The sequence below is a fragment of the Littorina saxatilis genome, linkage group LG2 (assembly GCF_037325665.1).
Source record: "Littorina saxatilis isolate snail1 linkage group LG2, US_GU_Lsax_2.0, whole genome shotgun sequence".
NCBI lineage: Eukaryota > Metazoa > Mollusca > Gastropoda > Littorinimorpha > Littorinidae > Littorina > Littorina saxatilis.
In genome coordinates this window covers 55,969,502-55,992,620 of record NC_090246.1, presented here as the reverse complement: position 1 = coordinate 55,992,620, position 23,119 = coordinate 55,969,502, and the positions used below count along the sequence as shown (strand labels likewise).

General features: G+C 42.8%; 2 protein-coding genes across 2 annotated transcripts in view; one reads left to right on the top strand and one right to left on the bottom strand.

Moving 5' to 3' along the window:
• Positions 1 to 2,722: 2,722 nt before the first annotated feature.
• On the bottom strand, positions 2,723 to 3,298 carry LOC138953582 (uncharacterized). The gene has a single exon (XM_070325434.1). It carries the CDS (start codon positions 3,296 to 3,298, stop codon positions 2,723 to 2,725), a length of 576 nt encoding a protein of 191 aa, XP_070181535.1.
• A 3,974-nt stretch (positions 3,299 to 7,272) lies between these two features.
• The window catches only part of LOC138959318 (uncharacterized protein KIAA2012-like), a gene marked incomplete at its 5' end in the record, with an annotated part of 67,553 nt that continues 51,706 nt past the window's right edge, over positions 7,273 to 23,119 (top strand). The window contains 5 exon segments of the mRNA XM_070330742.1: positions 7,273 to 7,635; positions 8,102 to 8,267; positions 8,561 to 8,746; positions 13,293 to 13,501; positions 14,299 to 14,424. Of these exon segments, the coding sequence (XP_070186843.1) occupies positions 7,273 to 7,635; positions 8,102 to 8,267; positions 8,561 to 8,746; positions 13,293 to 13,501; positions 14,299 to 14,424 (1,050 nt within the window).

Genomic DNA, 23,119 nt, shown 5'->3' with positions numbered 1-23,119 from the left:
AGAAGACACTGCCCTGCGTAAATTATTTAACTGATTCTGCAGACCCACAACAGTCTCTAATAACAACAATAAATCATCAGCAAGCAAAAGAATAAACAATTCCAAATAATCATCAGTAAATGTGGCACCATGTCTTCCATTCTCAATTATCTCAAGTGCTAATTCATTAATAAAGAGAGAAAATAAAACTGGGCTACATACATCGCCCTGTTTAACACCAAATGTACAATTAATATAATCCGTAAACTTTGCTCCACATCTCACTTTTATTTTTACATTATCATACATACTCTTCACACACCTAAAGAGTTTCCCTTTTATACCGTTTTTTAACAGAATTGGCCAGAGCAAAGCTCTATTGATGGAATCAAACGCTTTCTCAAAATCTATAAAGGCAACATACAGCTTACGATTCAAAGAAAATTGTTTCTGTACAAAGGCCAAAAGTGTAAACATATGATCAATAGTGGAATAATTTTTCTTCTTAAAACCAGCTTGATATTCCCCCGTACTGTTATTACATTCAATCCATTCTTGCAACCTGTTATTAATCACAGTACTATAGACCTTGCTACTAACATTACACAGCGAAATTCCACGATAATTATTTGGATCATTCACATCGCCTTTCTTAAACAAAGGGATAACAATGGACTCTGTCCAACTTTCTGGAAATACACCCTTGGAAAAATTAAACAAGTGTACCAAAAAGTCAATCCCTGGAGAAAAAACATTTTTCAACAGTTCTATTATTCCATCAGGCCCAGCAGATTTTTGAGGTTTTAACTTTCTCATTGCAATCAACACTTCTTCTTTTGAAATAGGACGATTCAAAATACCTTCATCGTCTTCATATTCTATTTCTGCAGCCTCAATTACATCTTTTTCCAATAATACTTTGAAATGCTGAAACCAGGTATCAACTGGTATGTTGTTCTTTATTTGTTTTCGTTTTGAGGATAATTTATGCATTATATTCCAAAATTCTTGTTGATCATTTACAGAGTCAATAAGTTTTTGTAATGTCAAATCATTATACAATCTTTTCTTTCTTTCTAACATGTTTTTATATTCCCGTCTGGCTAAACAATAAACATTGCGAGCGTGAATGTCTTCAGGCTGATTACATCTGCTTAACAACCTCCACACATTTTTTCGGGTTATTCTACACTCCTGATCGAACCAATCATCCGATTGATTATTTGACTTCAAATAAATTCTTTTCTTCATGCAGTCAGCACTTTCTTTAACACAAGTGTTAAATAATTCCAAAGCTTCATTCATATCAGATTGATTTTCAATCATATTTTGGGCAGACTCTAACCTTGCACACATATCATCTGCACACATCAAATTCACATACGTTCCTGCCTTCCTGCTATCCCACACATACTTTTCAATAAAGCAGTCTGCATTCTTACGCATATCATGATAAACATTATCACATGGGAACGTAACATGCAATTCAACTGGCATATGATCTGACTCAATCCGGCCAGCCACCAACAGTTCGCTCGAAGACAGAGTAATTGCAAATAAATCATTAGACAGCAAAAAATAATCATTAACACTACTCCCCCTCTCTGACATGTAGGTAAAACAGCCCTGCAAATCCCCATTACACACACCATTAAGAATACACAGTCCAAGTGCAGTGCACATATTTAACAAATATTTACCATAACTATTCAATATCTGATCTTGTGATTTTCGATTCCCGCAAACTGACTGACTTTTGTGCAATAAATCAAAAACATCATGATCTTGTAATACAGGCTGGGACATATTGGCTGTTCTGCTATTCAGGTCACCCGACAACACGACATAAACATCACCTTCTGTCAACAAACACTCAGTCAAACATTCTTCTAGCAGAGAAACACCATTATCCAGATCAAAAAACGAGTAATACGGCGAGCCCTCGGGCGGAACATAAGCACACACATACAAAATATCCTTAGAAATTCCAAAGAGGATTTTATCAAGGATAAAAACAATGAATTTAGACCATTCAACATTTTTTACAAGCTTACGCACAAAGGGAGCAAACTCATTTCTTATTAGGCACAATACACCGCCTGACCGTCGGCCCTGCTTGGTAAACTTCACTGCGGATTTAACAAAAAGTGAATAACCATCAAAAACAGTTGACGTGAATTCATCCATAAACGTTTCTACAAGGCAAACAAAATCGAAACTCCCTACATAATTTATAAATTCTGTGTCAGTTAATTTGGAGTACAAGCCGTTAACATTCCACTGTAAAACAGAAAAGGGCTTATTCACACTTCGAGTGACTTTACAGCTACTAACTTTTGTTGCGTGCTCGACTTTATCTTTTTCTTCTAGGTTTACTACCAGAATAGGATTCTTATCTGACCCCCGACCCACTGTGTCACTCACACTCGCACTGCTTTCACTGTCACAGTTTGCCGACACGCTGTCGTCAACATTGTTATCGCTAACACAGTCCGTTTTTCCACGTGCGCTCGGCGTTGTCCAAAACTACAGATAACACCGGTGTCTTTCGGATGTCCGCACTATTCTCACGTGCGAAATACTGCTTAGCCCCAGTCACAACACTGTCACAACAATTGGCAAGAGCTTCCCTTACACGTTGTAAAACCGGTGTCACTTTTGTATGTGTTCCCTTTGCACTATGATTCCCCGGACAAATCAAAAACTTACTAGCTGAAGTTTTCCTGAGGGGCCGGCCGAAACCCTATTTCCGTTCATGCAGACGATCGTCTTTATCAACCACACATTTCTTCCCATTGATGACTAGGTGGTCGTATATCATTGTCGCCTTCTTGCCATCTTTCTGAGCCGCCTTCAGATGTAGAGTGAGCTTCTTCCTGATGTCTCCCACACGTTGAGAGAAATCGTCACCAATGAAGATGTTGCTGCCTTTGAGCTTTCTTTTTGCTTTAAGAATCAGCTCCTTGTCTTTGTAGAAGCAGCATCTAGCGATGACTGGCGAGTCTGGCTTTGCACTGACCCGGTGCACGCGGTCAAACTGGATATCTCTTGCCAACTCAAGCTTGTCGACAATGAGCTCTCTCACCGTAGCTTCACAGTCTTCCCATTTTTCGTTTTCCTCCCTCGGTAGTCCGTAAAACATCACATTGTTTCTTTTGGACCTACATTCTAGATCATCGGTCTTTGCCTCTAAACGTTCCACTTTCGTTTTCAAGACATCGTTCTCACTTTTCAGCTCATTGTTCATTCGCCACACTTCCGATACTTCTTCTCTCACTTCCCGCACCTCCTCTTGCAGATTTGCAAAGCCATTTTTCATTTCCTTTATGAGAGAGAGAGAGAGAGAGAGAGAGAGTGAGAGAGAGAGAGAAGAGAGAGAGAGAGAGTGAGAGAGAGAAGAGAGAGAGAGAGAGAGAGAGAGAGAGAGAGAGAGAGAGAGAGAGAGAGAGAGAGAGAGAGAGAGAGAGAGTTGATAAACAAAATACCCCCCCCCACACACAAAAAAGAAATATATTGTCTCGCGTGCAAGAACTTTATAGCCCAGACTCCCCACCCATCTCGCAACCCCGGCCATCTCCTCACGTCTCTCATCCCCTCTCCACTTGAATTTTTAGTTCATAAAAAAAAATAAAAGTTTCATTTGTGAAAATTATTTGTTGTGCCTTTCGTCTTTAAAGGGGCACAACTTAGCTTCCATTTTCCCTCTTTGCCATTCCTTTCGATCCATTTTGGTGACCTAGCCACCTATTAGTAAGCATGGCAAAGAGGGAAAATCAAAAGTTTCTATGTGTCCCTTTAAACCTGTAATTAGAATTTTGAGTTGGGAATACTCAAGAAGAATCATTACATTTTTGGAAGATTATAAATAATTTTTGTCTTTGGACATTCAATTTGAATTTTGAGTTGAGAACAATAAAGCAGACATGTTCAATGTATGAAACGTATTACTTGTTGAGTTTGTATTCATTGGGCGGGGGTACAAAGATCAATTTCACTTAAGATTTAGTATCATTGTATCAAAATATTGTTCCATTTACATACAATCAATCAATCAATCAATATGAAGCTTATATAGCGCGTATTCCGTGGGTACAGTTCTAAGCGCTTGTCGAAGAGTTGTCAACACAGGACTAACAAAGAAACTAACATCTACAGACGGACACGGATTGAAGGTACTCGGGAGCAGAGTCGTTGAGACACTTGTAGACCAGAGTGGACAGTTTGTAGGAGATTCGGGTGTTGACAGGGAGCCAGTGCAAGGAGCGAAGTAGGGGGGTGATGTGGTCTCGCTTCGTCTTCCTCAACGTCAGCCTGGCAGCAGCGTTCTGGACTCGTTGTAGGCCATGAATGGATGAGGCGGGGAGGCCAGCCAGAAGGGAGTTGCAGTAGTCCAGACGACTGAAGATGAGGGAGACAACCAGCTTGACACAGGCGTCGTGGGTGAGGTAGCGACGGATGGAGGCGATGCGTCGTAGGTGGAAAAAGCAGGTCTTGATGATGAAGGAGATGTGTGTCTGCATGGAGAGAGTGGAGTCGAGAAAGACGCCAAGGCTCTTGACAGCAGGGGAGAATGGAACAGTCGCGTCATCCAGCTGGAGGTCGGTCACAGTGAGGGAAGCAATCTTCTGTCGTGTTCCAACGAGAAGGGCCTCTGTCTTCTCACTGTTCAGCTTCAACTTGTTCTCAGTCATCCAGTTCTTGATGTCAGTGAAACAACTGGAGATGGATACAGACATACACACAGGCAGATGGACAAAGTGAATCCAGTATACCCCCTCCAACTTCATTGGGCTGGGGTATAAATATCAATATCACTAAAGATTTAGTATCATTGTATCAAAATATTGTTCCATATATATACAGACATACACACAGACAGATGGACAAAGTGAATTCAGTATACCCCCTCCAACTTCGTTGGGCTGGGGTATACATATTGTTCCATATCTGACAACATTTCACGGGTGAAGCAAGTTTACCTTTAGTAGAGTTTCAGAACAATCATGTAAATTAGTAAGCTTTCAGAACAATCACGTATGAGGGCTTACATGGTTACGATGAAATAAATAGTAGACTTTCAGAACAATCATGTAATAGTCACTTTTCAGAACAATCACGCGTAACACACGTACTGGTGATCTCTAAACCCGAGTTATAGCCTATTAATTGTGACCCACGGCTTTAGTATCCGCATTTGTTTTTTTTCTGAAAGCAGTAGTTATTGGCACAGAGATAATCTCTGTGGTTATTGGATGTGCAATTGTTTGATTATCTCTTAATTGCTAGTGAATTGTTGTGATAAGGGGGTTTCATTTTTTCATGGGAGATGAATTACGGTTGAAAAGGCTAACTGTGCGAGGAGTCTTATTGAAAGTGTAGGATGAACAGGCCGGGAGGGTATGGATGTTTGGTGAAAACACAACCAACTTTGTGGGTTCTCTCAGGTCTTTGGATTGTTCGTGCTGCTCTTTGTTTGTCTGTCTTCCGTCCTTCCTTTCTTCCCTCAATCCAACCCTTCGTTCCTGCTTGTGCCTTGACCAGTTTCAGTTATTCACTGTGATATTACTTATCTGCTGTTTGAAGTACTAGCTCACAACCCTTTTCTTCTCCTGACCGAGACCGAGCTTCTTGTTCGAAAGGATCAATCACAATCCCCAGCAGGCCGAGAATGTTCGAACCTGACCTCTTACCTTTTGCCAATATTCTGTGGGTGAAATCGTTTGAAGCTTCTGCATCTCAAAGCTTCGTGCTTTGGTTCAAACACAATTGTCTTCAAAATACATGACATGAAACAATTGACAATAATGCAGCTAGGACACGCACTTCGTGCTTTCGTTCTTATCTGCTAGTATTTATTGACCAAGTTAACAATAGTGTGAACAAGAACTTGCATATTCTCTGGAAGAATTTGTCTTCCCTGGGGTAAATCATCTTTATATTCGGAGAACTAGTTGATCAATATTATTTGCGTCCTTGTCCTGGTATTTACTTGTAGAACAGGGACCACATTGTAAGTTAATGCACGAGAGAAAAAAAAACATCAGCGTCCAAAATGTTCGAAAGAATCCGGGAAATGATCTATCTTTGGCTGCTATAACACGTATAGATCAGTAACTGTACAAACGTTTCCCAACTTTTATCGTAAAAGACAATAAAGCTCTTCAGGATCGGCTAAAGTAGCCTACACCCCAAAGAAAAAAGTTGCCATTGAAAAGGCGTTTAACACGACACAACCTTTTTATGAACAAGCCCTTAAAAGTATACGGCACAATCGCTTCACTGTTCACCGGAGCCATTATCAGGCAATGCATGGTTTAGGTAATCTCGATTATCTCGGCGACAAACAATGGACACTCGCGCTAATAAACTAAGTTGTGTCAGAGTGCCCCGGGGTACTGTCTGAACTCACACTGTAGGGCACGTACTGGTAGTCTCAAAATTCTCAGTGTAAGTATATACTCACACCATAGAGAGTCTCAATCCTCTATATATGTCCAGTCCTACATAATACTATTGGGAATCTTAAATATCTCAGTGTTAGTATGTATAAACTCACGCAATAGATAGTCTCAATCCTCTATAACTATGTCCAGTCCTTACCAAAACCGTGGGGAATCTCAGGCTTTTCTTTAATCAGCATGATCAGGCAATCTAGGTAATCCCAAATACTCAAAACATTCTGAGCTCACGTTATAGGTACGCCTCAAATGTGGTTGTCAAAACATATCTGTGTTGTGTTTTGAAAATTGAACTGCAGGGAGTCTCAGATTTTAATATGAACAGTCCTAACTTGCATTATCGGGAGTCTTATATTTGTGTGTGTGTACAATCCGAACTCACATCGCAGATAGTCTCAAACATGTCTGCGTGCAATGTAACCTCACACATATTTTTTTGGTCTCCAATTCTACGTAAACACTAGGATGCCACATTACGTTAAGTGGCAGATACTCCCATGTATAATCTTAGCTCACGCTGTAGGTATTCTGCTATAACCCTGTGCACAATCTGAACGCACATCGGTTGACAAGTTCAATTGATTCTTGAAAAAATGACCCACAAAGACACTGCAGTGACGCTCGAAAACCTTTGTTGACCAAGTTTACTCCTACTTTCAACCCAAACGATAGACATAGAGTGATAGACAGACATAGACATAGAACACTTTATTATCTCAAGGAGAGAAAATCAGGTGTGGTGTAACACAGCATCAGACAACATACAACATGAAACGTAAGAACATAAAACAGTAAAAACAATCTGACCCATAAAACCCACTTTGTATGCTTGCAGGACTACTACAACTTCGCAGCGGACAGGCCTTACTACCTGCCTCCCATCCAGCCAGGCTACCTCCAGTTCGCAGAGACCCACATTCCTCGTATCTCCACGCGCTCCGCTCGCGATGGCTCCGAGATCGCCCTGCCCAAAACCTTCACCACTCGCAAGGGGGCGCTCCTGCTCTTCTCCGAGGACATGGCGAACAAGACGAACGTGCTGGATTATCATCATCACCACCGGACAGGACGACGTCACCACCCGCTGAACTCGTCCTTCTCGCCGCACTCGTCCTACGTCGAGGACGAGACGGACATCGTCCTGAAGACGGTGGACGATCTGGCTAAATCCATCTTGGAGTATGGCGGCACGGCCAAGGTGAGTTTGCCTTAGTGTTCGAGCTGCTGGGTTAGATGGTATTTGTTAATCGATTATGGAGAGAGAGAGAGAGAGAGAGAGAGAGAGAGAGAGAGAGAGAGAGAGAGAGAGAGAGATAGAGAGAGAAAAAGAGAGACAGAGTGTGTGTGAGAGAGAGAGAGAGAGAGAGAGAGAGAGAGAGAGAGAGAGAGAGAGAGACAAACAGATAGACAGAGAGAGAGACTGACAGACAGAGAGAGAGACAGACAGACAGGCATACAGGCAGACAGACAGACCGACAGACAGACAGACAGACGATAGACAGACAGATAGATAGATAGATAGATAGATAGAGGGAGTATGTCAATCGATCGACACAATAAGCGAATCATGTGTCTTTGAGGAAAAAGCCTCAAGAGTTGGACGATGTCCATAAGGATTTGTTCCTCGCAGCATCTCAAGCTAACAGAGTGACTTCCACTTTCAGAAGACCCACGACTACGGCGACGACCACAAGATCTACCTCAAGTTCATCCACCGTCGCCGTGAGCAGTGGGAGCGCCAGATCCGACCCGGCTACTCTGCTAAGCGATATCTCTCCACCTGGACACGAAACTGGGATGACCAGGTGTTTGAAAGCGTCGTCAGTAAAGGTCAGTTGTTGTGTATGTATGTTTGCTTGTGTGTGTGTGTGTGTGTGTGTGTGTGTGTGTGTGTGTGTGTGTGTGTGTGTGTGTGTGTGTGTGTTTGTGTGCGTGTGTCTGTTTATGTCTGTCTTACTGTCTGTGTGTCTGTGCCTGTGTTAACTTAGTCTTCATGTGACTGTGCTGTTGTCCCTGGGATTCTGTGTTGATAGCTTCTGGTTTACTACCAAACGTTGCATTCATTATTCATGCATGCACAAAACACCATTTATCTAAAGGACAGACATCTCCACTGTCTGCAGGCTACCTGACTGAGCGGTCACTGTTCCACTACAACCTGTTCCTACCCAACCTGCGGCGACACCTGTTCCACGAGGACCTGTCCAACATGCCGCAGCCCTACCGCCTGATGAAGAACATGCTGCTCACCCCGGGGAGCCTTTCCGGATACACTTTCTACAGAGGGATGCCGCCTGGCAGAGAGTTCAGTGAGTGTAGACAGGGTGGGGGGGGGGGGGGGGGGAGGGGTCCTGGTGTGAGGTGCACGAACTGAAAGTGGGTGCCACCCAAACGGAATAGAATAAACCAAGGGTTCTGATTCGTTGACATAACAACACATCTCAGTTTCAACCAATCCAACACTGCGGGTAGCTACCCGTTTGGGTGGTAACCTTTTCGTTCACCATAGCCCTGGTTTCCGGAACCCCTTCCCCGGCCGTGAAATGAACCCTTTTCCTCACGAAGAGAGCTTAAATACCTCTTTCAAACGCTGAATTTTGAACAACATACCCCGGTCTGGCCATCATCTGTACCCCGGCCTGATTATGGAAGCCCCTCCCTCTCATACACTAGGTCCAGCTCTGATAGGGTTTAAAGTTGTTATTGTAATTCAAACAAGATGGGATAACAACGTAATAGATTCTGTGATTGGTCAGATTATCGGTGCTCAATTCTCGCAACGGTTGCACAAGTCGCATGAAACAACGAACACACTAACAACCGTTTAAATCTGACGAGCGCACACGCAAAGGAATGCACAAGCACTAATGAGTTAACAGTGAACTATACGAGGGGGGCTCATTATATTTTGCAACCTGGGCAAAGTAATGAAGTCACTACTTTGCTTTTTTCATTACATCAAAGGCCAGGTTTTGGAGGACTTATGACAACAAACATTACTTGATTCCGTGCAACCGTTTTCATTCAATGCGATAAAATGTCCAGTAAGGGTGATGGGTCTCCTGCAAGCAGTGTTGACCTTTCGCGAAGAGATTTTCGAGCTATGATGTTTTATGGCTACTGCCAGGTAAACTCTTTTCGAGACTGGTTTTTAAGTTTAAAATACTGTTTTGGAAATCAATCTCAACCGAAAGCCACTGTTTTCAGGTGGTTCAGATAGTTTATTACTGGCGCGTGGACGTTAAAAAAAAACGTTGACCGTTGTGGTCGAATGACAACAATCGTTACCCCAGAAAACGTCTCCAGAGTATAGTCCCTGATTGAGAAGGTCCCAAAAATTATATACGCTGAAATACAAGATAGAATGAAGATTTAATCGGGAAGTCTCACTTGTAGTTTTCACGGCTGCTGTGGCGTGAGGAAACGTTATGGCCGTTGGGTGCCCCATAACCTTAGTGGAGAGTAAAAGCGGGGTAGGGTGGACTGGTGCAACCATATATGCTATAAACATTTGACGGAAGGAGATTTCCTCGCGTTTGGGACATCGTAACCGAAGACCAAACATGGAAAAACCAAGAGGACCCAAAGTAGAAACAACAGTTGGAGGTGTGGGTCTTCCTAAATGAGAACCCACAAGCACAATTCAAAAGAAACAGAATTGCTTCTTAAGGCTGGAGTATACACCTGAGGCCATATTTCAAAGTGGTTAGGCAGTTTTAACGGTTTCTTTTTATGTTAGTTCAGTGTTTTGTTTATCAGGAAAAAACAAAATGAATAGAGCTTGTCGCGCAAAATTTTGAGATAACGACTGAAGTTTGAGCATAGGTATGAGATTTTTTCACGCAAACCCTACTGAAGAATTTGTGATATTTTATTGTGAATATGTTAACAAAAAAACAATCGGATGATCACAAACTGAAGAAGAGAAATAGGGAAGCAAAATAGAACATCAAACATAAAGATTTTACAGGTGAATTTGGAAAAAAACCCGTATGTATCCATTTTTGAAGCCCAATTTGAAGCATGGAACACAGTCAAACATAAATTAAAAGTGTTAAAGTGGTTACAGTGTTCAGAAATAGTGTTAAATAACAAGTTGAGTTATCCCTCTTCACAAATTTTAAAAGAAATACACCTCTTGTCGCGCAAAATTTTGAACTGTGATGCTTTTACTACCCCCACCCCCTACTCATTTTTCAGAAAAGAGTGCATATTATCTTCCAAATAGACAAGCAAGGTAGTCAGATGATCAAAACTTAAAAACAGAAATAGGGAAGCAAAATAGAACATGCAACATACAGTGATTTAACTGGTGAATTCAGAAAAAAACCCATTTTTTTTACTCATTTTATTAGCTGAATTTAAAGCTTGGAAGACAGAAATAAATAAATTAAAAGTGCAAATGTGGTTACAGTGTTCAGAAATAGTGTTAGATACCAAGTTGAGTTTTCGCTCTTTATCACAGTTAAAAGAAACACACCTCTTGTCGCGCACAATCTTGAACTGTGATCCTTTTACTACCCCCGCCCCCTACCCATTTGAACACAAAAGAGTGCATATTCTCTTCCAATTAGAAAAATAAGTAATTTTAAGCAACTGGACATTTTTAAAATACATCTTTTCTGTCAGTCCAAGGATTGCTTAGTCCATTAAAAACAAACAGACTAGGATTTAGCGCACCCATTTTAAGAAAAAGTTAACATGATAATTGATATATCAGACTTTTTTTATGCAATTACTACTGAAGATTCCAGACCAGGTAAAACAATCATTTTATATCCTTTGTCACATTTTTTAAATTTTGTTTATCAATCTATCTATAGCGAGTCTTGTCTCTTTGTGTCATTTAGTTATTTTCAAGAATTCTATCCTGGCAAAAAAAATTAAAAATCCCTACCTACCTACCCTATTTTGTTTACCCATGTTATTAGAAACAGACAATTTGTTTTTATTGGCCTAAAGATCTTGAAACATTTATTTTAATAGAGAAATAACAAGTACAGCCCTTAGCTGTGTCACTAGAATTTCTTTGTCAGGCTGAAACTTAGCTGTTGCGTTGAACTCATCTACACACTCACGTTACTCACACAAGTATACAATTCTACCCACAGAGGCGTTCGGGGATGGGGGTCTCGCACTCGGGCGAATCACACCACAAAATACAAAGTATAACGTACACAGATTTTTCTATTGAACCAAAAAGCAAATTAAATCATGAATAAATCAATCAAGCAAAACTTCCACACAATGACACACTCCCTCTCGGTTCACACTGCGCTCTGGGCGTGCACACTTGGCAGCACGTATACCGTTCCGACGCCGTTTGTCTTCCTGCAAGTTCAGCACAGGCACACGATTGTCCAAGAATCACAATAATCCTCGTGAATGTCATAGCAGGCATAGTAAGGTTACGTAGAAAAGTCCAAAAGGGTGCGTTAATGGTGGTAATCCGGCACACCCACAAACACACACACACACACTGACACACACACACACTCACACACACACACACACACACTGACACACACACACACACACACACACACACACACACACACACACACACACACACACACACACACACACACACACACACAAACACTCCGGTTTGGTAAGTTACCTGATAAATGTGGTTCTCAACTCACAAGACCAATTTGTCATCTTCCAGTGTGAAATTCAGATCTGCCCCAAGTACGTGCAATAAAATGTAGAAGCGATAATCTGAAAAATATCTTTTCGCGTGAACGCTGCCACGTTGTCATCAGTCCGATGTCTTTTACTATCCAGAGCAGGGATGAACACACTTTTTCATAAGCAGTTTGTTATGTTTATCCGCAGACTGCTTTCCATTACTTGTCTGTTTTAGATTGACTCGTAGGGTTCTTCAGCCAGGCAAGAAGTGCTTGTTTACTGACACGTTCTCACGCACGACATGTCGTAAATGCAAGTTCTAACGATTGTTTTTTATTGCACTGATAGAGAATGTCGATAGTTGTAAACTTCTGCCATTTCCTAATGTTTATTTCATTATTTTGCATACGGATATGGCTAATAAGTGGATAATCTGTTACGACACGAAACGCGTTCTAAATCCGGGAAGGGAGGTGTGTCCTACTGCCTTAACAAGTGATAGCGTATGTCTTTGCAAAATCCGACCACATTGTCACCATATCACTTGAGAACAGACAACCGATAACTGCTGACTGGTATGTCAGCCTCTGCTTGCCTAATTTCTTTCTGGTATGTTGCACACGACGTCCCCGAACGGATGTCCGTGGTCTACTGCTCAATCACGAAAAACCAAGCACGCACACATCAGCTGTAACTCTTGACTTTCCAGCCGCCAATGATGCTCAGCTTGTCACCTATCTCTCATATTCTTACGCCATAGACCCCTGTGACTGGTTTTTGTTACCTTCCGCCAAGAGGCAGTTGAAGGGAAAGCAGTTCCAGAACACCAAAGATGCCCGAGTATTCCCGAGGGCGTTAATTTTGACATACCCAAGTCAACGTGTTGGGGTGTCATGGACAGCTGGTTTAAGAGGATGGTACAATGTGTACAATCTGAGGAGGGATTCGTCCAAAATCTGGAGTAGACAGATTGGCTGTAAGTCTTGTAGAAAACCCAGGTTGCAAAACATAATGAGTGCCCCTCGTAAAAGCGTGCAAATAAACCAAGCAACCAAGCAACCACTCGAGTTAACCCCAAAAGGTCATTGGTGTTATGGCAAACAAAGTTGGACTGAAACGACTTCACACAGCTCCAGCCGGTCACATAAGACACGACACAACGTCTAACAATTCCTTTCGGACCTTTTTGCCAACCATGCATACTCATGTTTTTCACCTCGCCAGGTGCTCTGACGGAAGAAGATGAAGAGAGCGGAGATGGGCCGAGGGTGAAGCGCCCGGACACCAAGAAGTCCATTCGGGTCATCAGGACGACGAAGGAGGGCTTGCAGAAAGAGGTCAGCTATTCGGCACTGGACAAGGACACGCAGAGAGAGGTCATCACTGACTTGTTGGTCAAGAGTGCGGTCCACTACGCTCTTAGCAAACATGAGGTGAGTGAGAGAGAGAGATAGAGAGAGAGAGAGAGAGAGAGAGAGAGAGAGAGAGAGAGAGAGAGAGAGAGAGAGAGAGAGAGAGAGAGAGAGAGAGAGAGAGAGAGAGAGAGAGAGAGAGAGAGAGAGAGAGAGAGAGAGAGAGAGAGAGAGAGAGAGAGAGAGAGAGAGAGAGAGAGAGAGAGAGAGAGAGAGAGAGAGAGAGAGAGAGAGAGAGAGAGAGAGAGAGAGAGAGAGAGAGAGAGAGAGAGAGAGAGAGAGAGAGAGAGAGAGAGAGAGAGAGAGAGAGAGAGAGAGAGAGAGAGAGAGAGAGAGAGAGAGAGAGAGAGAGAGAGAGAGAGAGAGAGAGAGAGAGAGAGAGAGAGAGAGAGAGAGAGAGAGAGAGAGAGAGAGAGAGAGAGAGAGAGAGAGAGAGAGAGAGAGAGAGAGAGAGAGAGAGAGAGAGAGAGAGAGAGAGAGAGAGAGAGAGAGAGAGAGAGAGAGAGAGAGAGAGAGAGAGAGAGAGAGAGAGAGAGAGAGAGAGAGAGAGAGAGAGAGAGAGAGAGAGAGAGAGAGAGAGAGAGAGAGAGAGAGAGAGAGAGAGACGCGCAACACGTACGCACGCACGGGGTAATTATTCCGTTGCTATCTCTCTTACGCACGTACGCACGCACGGGGTAATTATTCCGTTGCTTTCTCTCTTTCGCCATTTACTATTTTTTTCATTCTGAAATATGTCCTCCATCGCACCCAGCATGATCTACCAGTCGCAAAAAAAACCACCAACACCAAACGAACGAGTGTATGTGCTTGTGCAGGAGGTAGCAGAGGAGACCGTCCAGCAGGCCATACAGAGTCAGCGGGGGGATGGGGCGGTCACCACCGATCCCGACACTGGGCCAAACAAGAAGATCGCTGAATTTGACATGAGGAGCGCTGTGGATGTAAGTTTTGAACCACTTTTTTGTTTGGAGTAAGTGTTACGATCCCAGTCGGGGCTCGTTGATTTGTTTCTGTTTTGTTGTTGTTGTTGTTGTTGTTGTTGTTGTTGTTGTTGTTGTTGTTGTTGTTGTTTGTCGCTGACTTTGACGTGTGGATCGTTATTGATACAGCTATTCTGGTTTGCTTTTTGTCATCCATTCTTCGCAATTATTGGGGTTCTGTTTTCTTGCGTGAGTGCTGTTGAATTTTTGTTATGAAGATGAAAGTTTTCGCCTAGTAATTGGTTTGTGTACATGGTTCACAGACTTATTCTGTTTTGCTGATTTTAGGGTTGCCGTGTGTTGTTGTTTCGGACTGTGTATGTCCGTGTTTGTGAGTCTCTTTCCCTGTCTCTGTTACTCCCTCTCTTGCTTGTGGGTAGTTGCATGCCTTCAAGCACGTGATGGATTGTAAATGTGTGTGTGTGTGTGTGTGTGTGTGTGTGTGTTTGTGTGTGTGTGTGTGTGTGCGTGCGTGTGTGTATGTGCGTATGTTACTGAGTGCGTGTGTGCGTGCGTGCGTGCGTACTTGTTTGCATGTGCGTGTGTGTGTTCTTTCTATCTTTTGGTATATTTACGTTCTTACTGTAAGGCCTAAAAAAAAAATAGGTGTGGTTACGGTAACCCGACCTACCCTATTTTTAGGGGCCGATCCTATAACTTTTCATTACATTTGTCAACAAAAAACAAAAAAAAAAAAAACGAATGCAAAAAACGCAATGAAAGCGAAAGCGCCCGAGTCGCACACCTATTTCCCTGTCAAGTAGGTTTAATTTGTACACATTAGAAAAAAAAGTTAAAAAAAAAGAAAAGTGATTGCCTACCTACCTACCCTATATTTTTTGGCTATGTTACCGTAACCACACCTATTTTTTTTGTTGGCCTAACCATATCCCTCGAACGGATATACTCCTTGATGATGATGGTGTAACACGCAAACATGCCTTGCATTCCTTTGGATTTCCTGGGCAGAATTTGATGTGATCTGAATTTACGGGGAGAAGCTGTTTTGGCAGAACTCTGTTGTCTTGGTAAAGTGGGATTTTTCTCGTCACATCGCTGTTGCCGCATGTGTGATAATCCCTCTTGAGCCACACTTGTGAGTACTCGAGAACAAAATGCCATTGCGTGGTGACCTTGCCTCTGACTGTCTGGTTTGTCTTCGTGAAGGTAGAGGCTGTCAGTCTTCTCTGTCTGTAATCTGTTATAATACTCCGCATTACTTCCCCTGATCGAGGGGGGGTCTTGAGCTCTTAATTGATCTGGTCCAAATGTCAGTGGTTTCTGACTTGCCCTCAACTGAGTTTTGTTTTATTAATGATGTTATCACAGTATGCGATACGACTGTTAACGTTGAAAATGTTTTGTAAAAAAAAGTTTAGAGAATATTTTTACCTCGTAAAGTGGAATTATTCTTGCAGTTCTTGGTCACGTCGCTATTCCTCGATGGTTGGTGTTCTTGTGAAAATAATGTCTATGTGGCCACTGAAAAGAGTTCCTTCACTAGGTCACCATGCCTCTGGCTGTCTCTCTTTCTGCACGAAGAGACACGCTGTCGGCCGTCTCCTCTGTTTTTATATTTAGTCAAGTTTTGACTAAATATTTTAACGTAGAGGGGGGAATCGAGACGAGGGTCGTGGTGTATGTGTGTGTGTGTGTGTGTCTGTGTGTGTGTGTAGAGCGATTCAGACTAAACTACTGGACCGATCTTTATGAAATTTGACATGAGAGTTCCTGGGTATGAAATCCCCATACGTTTTTTTCATTTTTTTGATAAATGTCTTTGATGACGTCATATCCGGCTTTTCGTGAAAGTTGAGGCGGCACTGTCACGCCCTCATTTTTCAACCAAATTGGTTGAAATTTTGGTCAAGTAATCTTCGACAAAGCCCGGGGTTCGGTATTGCATTTCAGCTTGGTGGCTTAAAAATTAATTAATGACTTTGGTCATTAAAAATCTGAAAATTGTAAAAAAAAATAAAAATTTATAAAACGATCCAAATTTACGTTTATCTTATTCTCCATCATTTGCTGATTCCAAAAACATATAAATATGTTATATTCGGATTAAAAACAAGCTCTGAAAATTAAATATATAAAAATTATTATCAAAATTAAATTGTCCAAATCAATTTAAAAACACTTTCATCTTATTCCTTGTCGGTTCCTGATTCCAAAAACATATAGATATGATATGTTTGGATTAAAAACACGCTCAGAAAGTTAAAACAAAGAGAGGTACAGAAAAGCGTGCTATCCTTCTTAGCGCAACTACTACCCCGCTCTTCTTGTCAATTTCACTGCCTTTGCCATGAGCGGTGGACTGACGATGCTACGAGTATACGGTCTTGCTGAAAAATGGCAGCTACTTGACTAAATATTGTATTTTCGCCTTACGCGACTTGTTTGTCTGTTACAATCCTTTGGCTTACCTCGCCTGATCGCTCTTAAGGTTTGTTCTGCTCGAAAGGTCAGCAGTCTCTGACTATTCTCAGACTGAAATGTTATTGATTGAATTTACGAAGTCAGACTGTTGAACGTCGTATCACAGACCACACATGCGACCATGTTGTCTTTTAACGTTTTGTTTCAGATTTTGTCACGTTGCTTTTGAAGGGTTGATGTTCCTCTTTTGAACCGAATTTGTCAGTGCTTGCAGGCAAAATGCCTCACCTAGGTCACATTGCCTCTGACTGTCTGGCTTTTTTGCGTGAATGGGCAAAATGTCAATCTTCCCTGTCTTCCGTCTCCTACAATCCTTTGGCTTACCTCACCTGATCGATCTTAGTCTTGGTCTGCTCAAAAGGTCAATAGTCCGGGCTTTTCTGGACTGACCAACGCGACTTGACGCTGAGACATTTTTCCCCTAGCACGGTGCTTGTGCTTACATGATATTTCTCTGACTGCCAAGATGTTACTGGGAAGGGGGAAGGTGTTGGATGTTGTTTTGATGGATACAATAGGGAGAAAGGCGTTTAGGGTAGGCTGGTGAGTTGGGAACTAAACAAGGAACAGTGTGCTGGTTTTCTGTATATAAATGACAATACAAGTTTATGACGGTCTGTGTTGAAGCATTTTAGCTCTCAAAAGCATACACAAACAGGAATGGATAACTCACTCGAAGATATCACACGTTTATGGAAAGCCGCGAAAAATGACACTGCTGGGCGGTTGCTTGTTGGTTTGTCATGTTCCTTTAACCTATATAGCTATTCAGGACCAATGTAAATGACAATGCCTGTTTATGACGGCTGGACTATTGTAGCTCTGAGAAACAAGCACAAAGAAGAATAACTCACCCAAGGATACAACCTTTTTTGTGCAAGCCGCAAGAAGCAAAGTCAAATCAAGAAATCAGCAAAGACTAAACCTAAATCCTATTATGTCGTATTCACACAATGGAGTAGGCCCCTATAGAAAACCGAACAAGGGAGACAACCTAGCTGCTTCAAAATGCCAGACATAGTTAAGCTGGTCACAGCTCCCAAAGGATTAAGAGAATGTAGAAACGACTTTCAGCCTGATTAAGGCCAGAGGTGAATGATTACGAGTTTTCCTGTCATCAAGACTTACGCGCGTCTGAGCTGCGCTGAAATATCCCTTTGGGGAATTAATGATGATGCAACTCGCAGGGTAAAACACGGTCTGGTAACTTCATGCAGGCTACTAATATGATGAAGTGATTATTGCACCTAATACACTGATGAAGTAACTTTCAGGCTAATGTTATGATGAAATAACGTTGCGCCTAATGTAATGATGAAGTAACTAACTTACAGGCTATCGCTATGATGAAGTAACTTTGCACCTAATGTAATGATGAAGTAACTTGCTTCATAAACTCAATCGGAGTGATGGAATAACTAAACATTCCTGAAGCCAGGATGCTAGCTATGAACCAATCTTTCACCAAAAGACAAGCCGTAAGGATATTTTTTCTTCAAAATATCTAATCCTACTAAACACTCTGCCCAGGGAGTGCGTTTGTGTCATCAACTATTCATTCACCTGTGTTTACCTGATCCTGAGGGATGTAACCGAATTCACGCTTGATCTGTCTTTGATTAGGTGCGCGACACACTGTGGCCAATAATATACGCCCAGGCAGGTAGCGTGCAGACTCTTGAATAATTGATGCCGGGCACTTGTATCTGTCTCTTGGGGCGCTAGATTCCGGTGAGTAGGGAGATTTACTATGCAGATGAAGTTACAGTTAGAGATCATGGGTTGCTAGCGTAAATTCAGACCCCGTCAAAGGATCTTCTTCTTCTTCAGCGTTCCAGAATTTTTCTGGTTACGTGTGAGTTCGTTTGCCCATTTGGGTTCCCCACACTATACTCTGAGAGCATAGTCAGCTCACTCCGCTTTCGTTGAGTAGGCATGCTGGGTATTTTTGTATTTCCATAACCGACCGAACTCCGACATGGATTACAGGATCTTTTCCGTGCGCACTTGGTCTTGTGCTTGCGTACACACACGAAGGGGGTTAATTCACTAGCAGGTCTGCACATAAGTTGACCTGGGAGATCGAAAAAATCTCCACTCTTAACCTACCAGGCGGCAGCGACCGGGATTCGAACTCACGACCTCCCGATTAGGAGGCAGACGTCTTACCACCTCGCCACTGCGCCCGTCGTCAAAGGATCATAAACAACTCTCTCGATAAATCAGAAATTACCTCCAAGTGGAACTAAACCGTGACATTTCTTTCAAAGTATAAATGTGTATCGTTGTGCTCATTAATGCTGTCTTCGGCTATTTCACGATTTTCTGTATTTAGACCCGTAACTGTTAGGCTTTATCGTGAGTAGGAATATAAACACGTAGAACGAGTCTGATTAAATTCTGAAGGAGTCCCTGAATATTTGTTTAAGCTGACCTTGTTTAATGAGGACAGATAGATAGCCGGCAGAGAGACAGCAGGCAGGCAGACAGACAGATAGACACACGTACACATACACACGCACACGCACACAGACATACAGACGCACGCACGTACGCACGCACGCACGCACGCACGCACGCACGCACGTACGCACGCACGCACGCACGCACGCACGCACACACACACAGACACACACACACACACACACACACACACACACATAATTATATATATATGTATATTGGCGTAGACTGTGACTATGAAGGGAAAAACAACAACAGTAATAACAACAACATCAACAACAACAACAACAACAGCAGCAACAACAACAACAACAACAAAAACAGCAACAACAACAGCGCAAACGTACAACAACAACAACACCAACAACAACAACAGCGCAAACGAACAACACCACCAACACCACCACCACCACCAACAACAACAACAACAACAACAACAACAACGCAAACGTACAACAACAACAACAACAACAACAACAACAACAACTACGACATCAACAGCGCAAACGTACGTAATCAAAGGACTTGAGAGAGTAGCAGCTTAGTGTGAATCGGTCACCGGGAATCTTAATTAGCTCTGCTGACCAGACTGAACCACAAATGGGGAAAAGATGAGTAGACGGCTGGACATTAGAGATTAAGAAGCACTACCACATTCGTTTCGTTGGCATTTTCGGTTGTAAAACGTCACACCTTTTTGAGTACACGTGACTTCCGATCTCTACGAACAGAAATTCGCTTCGCCAAGAGAAACGAAATTCGTAGAATTGGTCATTCTGACGAAAGTGACTTCGGTCGCGTTTTATATTCGAATAGTCATAAAATATGCCTACCTTGTGTAATCGATGTATGCTCTGACATCTTTAGGCGCTATTTATCATTGAAATGTTTTTAAAAATCAAGTTTAAAAAGCCGTAAAGCAGGCTTGAATTGGGTAAGTGAGTGACTGAGCAGACGAAAGAAATTTCAAGATGGCGACCCAAACATCAGGCCGACTCAACTTTTCAGTCGGCTGGTCAACCCGCCTAGAGGAGAAAAATGCATGAAGCAGTTAAAGTTTATGATGTGTTGAGTTGTGGCCTGAGTATCTGATGCGTTTCAGCAGAAGTGAGGCAGCTGGTATTATCTGATCGACACTTCTGAACCGGTGCGACCAGCGAAACGAAATTCTTCTGTCCTCTTAACCGCTGTACTAGCGACACATGGTGTTCCCCCGCCGAGTGTCTTTTGCAACCACGAAAATGCCAACCATATGAATGTGGTAGCCCTTCTAGCCTCACTGATCATACTGAGAGAAGGGCGGGGATGTAGCTCAGTCGGTAGCGCGCTGGATTTGTATCCAGTTGGCCGCTGTCAGCGTGAGTTCGTCCCCACGTTCGGCGAGAGATTTATTTCTCAGAGTCAACTTTGTGTGCAGACTCTCCTCGGTGTCCGAACACCCCCCGTGTGTACACGCAAGCACAAGACCAAGTGCGCACGAAAAAGATCCTGTAATCCATGTCAGAGTTCGGTGGGTTATAGAAACACGAAAATACCCAGCATGCTTCCTCCGAAAGCGGCGTATGGCTGCCTAAATGGCGGGGGTAAAAACGGTCATACACGTAAAAGCCGGGGGAGTTTCAGCCCATGAACGAACAAACAAACAATACTGAGAGAAAAGCCTTTCCTTATGCTATCCTGAAGAAGTCAGCGACAGGCTGCGGAAAATTTGATAAAGAGTTTACTACCAAAACTGGTTTCTGTTTTTTTTCTTTTTGTTTAGAAAGGTCTTTTGTATGATTATGGGTGTGACAGGGGAGGCTACTGCTCCTTTCACAGCAGACTCTGCACCCGAGTTGTTGGCCTTTAAAGTCAACACCCGTGGTTTGTGGAAATCTGTTTGTGATAGGGTGTGGTAGTTTCCGATTGTCTGTATGTTCATGGAAACCTTCGGGTTTGCATAACAGTTTTTATAGGGCTAAGAAATTAGCCCTAACATTTTCAATCCTGTTTGATTGCACTTCGCTTCCCGAGGTGATCGTAGTGTTTCGGCACTCGGTTACATCTGGCGCTTGCGAGCAGGGATGGGACTCGGCATGATATGTTCAGGTAATGGCATAATATGACCACTGAACATGTTCGTGCTGTTACCATTCTGCGAACTTGGGATGGACAGTGGTCTCCCGGTTCGGAACTTCGGGACGAAGTTCATTTCAAACGGGGGCGATTGTGACAGGGGAGGCTACCGCTCCTTTCACAGCAGACTCTGCACCCGAGTTGTTGGCCTTTAAAGTCAACACCCGTGGTTTGTGGAAATCTGTTTGTGATAGGGTGTGGTAGTTTCCGATTGTCTGTATGTTCATGGAAACCTTCGGGTTTGCATAACAGTTTTTATAGGGCTAAGAAATTAGCCCTAACATTTTCAATCCTGTTTGATTGCACTTCGCTTCCCGAGGTGATCGTAGTGTTTCGGCACTCGGTTACATGGTGAAGAAAAGGAAGAAGAGGAAGGTGAGTGTCGATGCTTTGGTTGGCTGTTTGACACTTTGTGGTGTATGAAACGTTTCATGAATGACGTAGTCTTGTGCCTGTCGTATTAACAAAACATGCCTCTAATTGTCCACTGACTACGCTTAATCTGCATTTCCTTATCATTTTCATTCTCTTGTTCGTGGATTTTTCTCGCGCAAAATAAGAAGATTTGCCTCTGGGTTTTGTCGCATGGATATTGTTTTTGTGCCATATTTTGAGTAATAGGTCGGTTAATTACATTGACCTTTTTTACAGACCTTCTTGAGTGTGTGAGGGGTTAGTTAAAGTCCACCATGTTCGCGGCCTACCCGTTTTTATTTGTACGCGGCTTTAGGTACAGCCCCCCTGCCATGAATAAACAAGAACGTGTGAATCGAGGAACAATCTAAATACACAATACTTCTAGTTCTCACAACACTCTCCTCAACCATCAAAGCCAGCTCTCCTATGTTTTAATTACCATCCAAACTGCTGCGATATGCTGCCCGACGCCCAGTCTCGGAGAGCAAATGTTTGCCAAGCTAAGCTCGTAACTGCATTTGATCTATTCGAGGCCAAATGAGTGTTTGATGAGGGTTCATTCCATTTCGACAAAGATTGGAACAACTGAACAATACTTGACTGTGTAGGGTAGGTTATTAGCGGCTCTAGTGGTTAATTTTGACCTGGTGGTGCGAGGTTATGTGTGTGCTGTTGTTAGTGTCAGCTTTAAGGTGAGCCGTCACCGGATTGCAGGTGGATGATATGTCGGGTGGACATTTTCTGAGGAAAGATGAGTTTGATTGAATGTGCAGGTGTTTGATATGATAATGCTGTTTCCGGAATGGACCCTTTGCCGTCAAAGACAGTGAGACAGATGTGCAAGAATACACAGTAAGACATGCATTAGGACAAACAGGCCCACGGACAGACTTAAACAATAGACTGACAAAGAGACAGACACAGAGAAAGACATCGACACAGAAGAAGGCATACAGCAGGCAGACAGACAGACAGACAGACACACACACACACACACACACACACACACACACACACACACACACACAACTCATTTACACACACACACAAACACACACACACACACAGACATACACTCGCACGCACGCACGCACGCACGCACGCACACACACACACACACACACACACACACACACACACACACACACACACACACACACACACACACACACACACACACAAAACAGGCACACAGACAGACAGATAGGCAGTCAGAGAC

Coding starts and splice junctions, on each gene's coding strand:
- LOC138953582 (XM_070325434.1), bottom strand. CDS start 3,298: ATGAAAAATGGCTTTGCAAATCTGCAAGAGGAGGTGCGGGAAGTGAGA.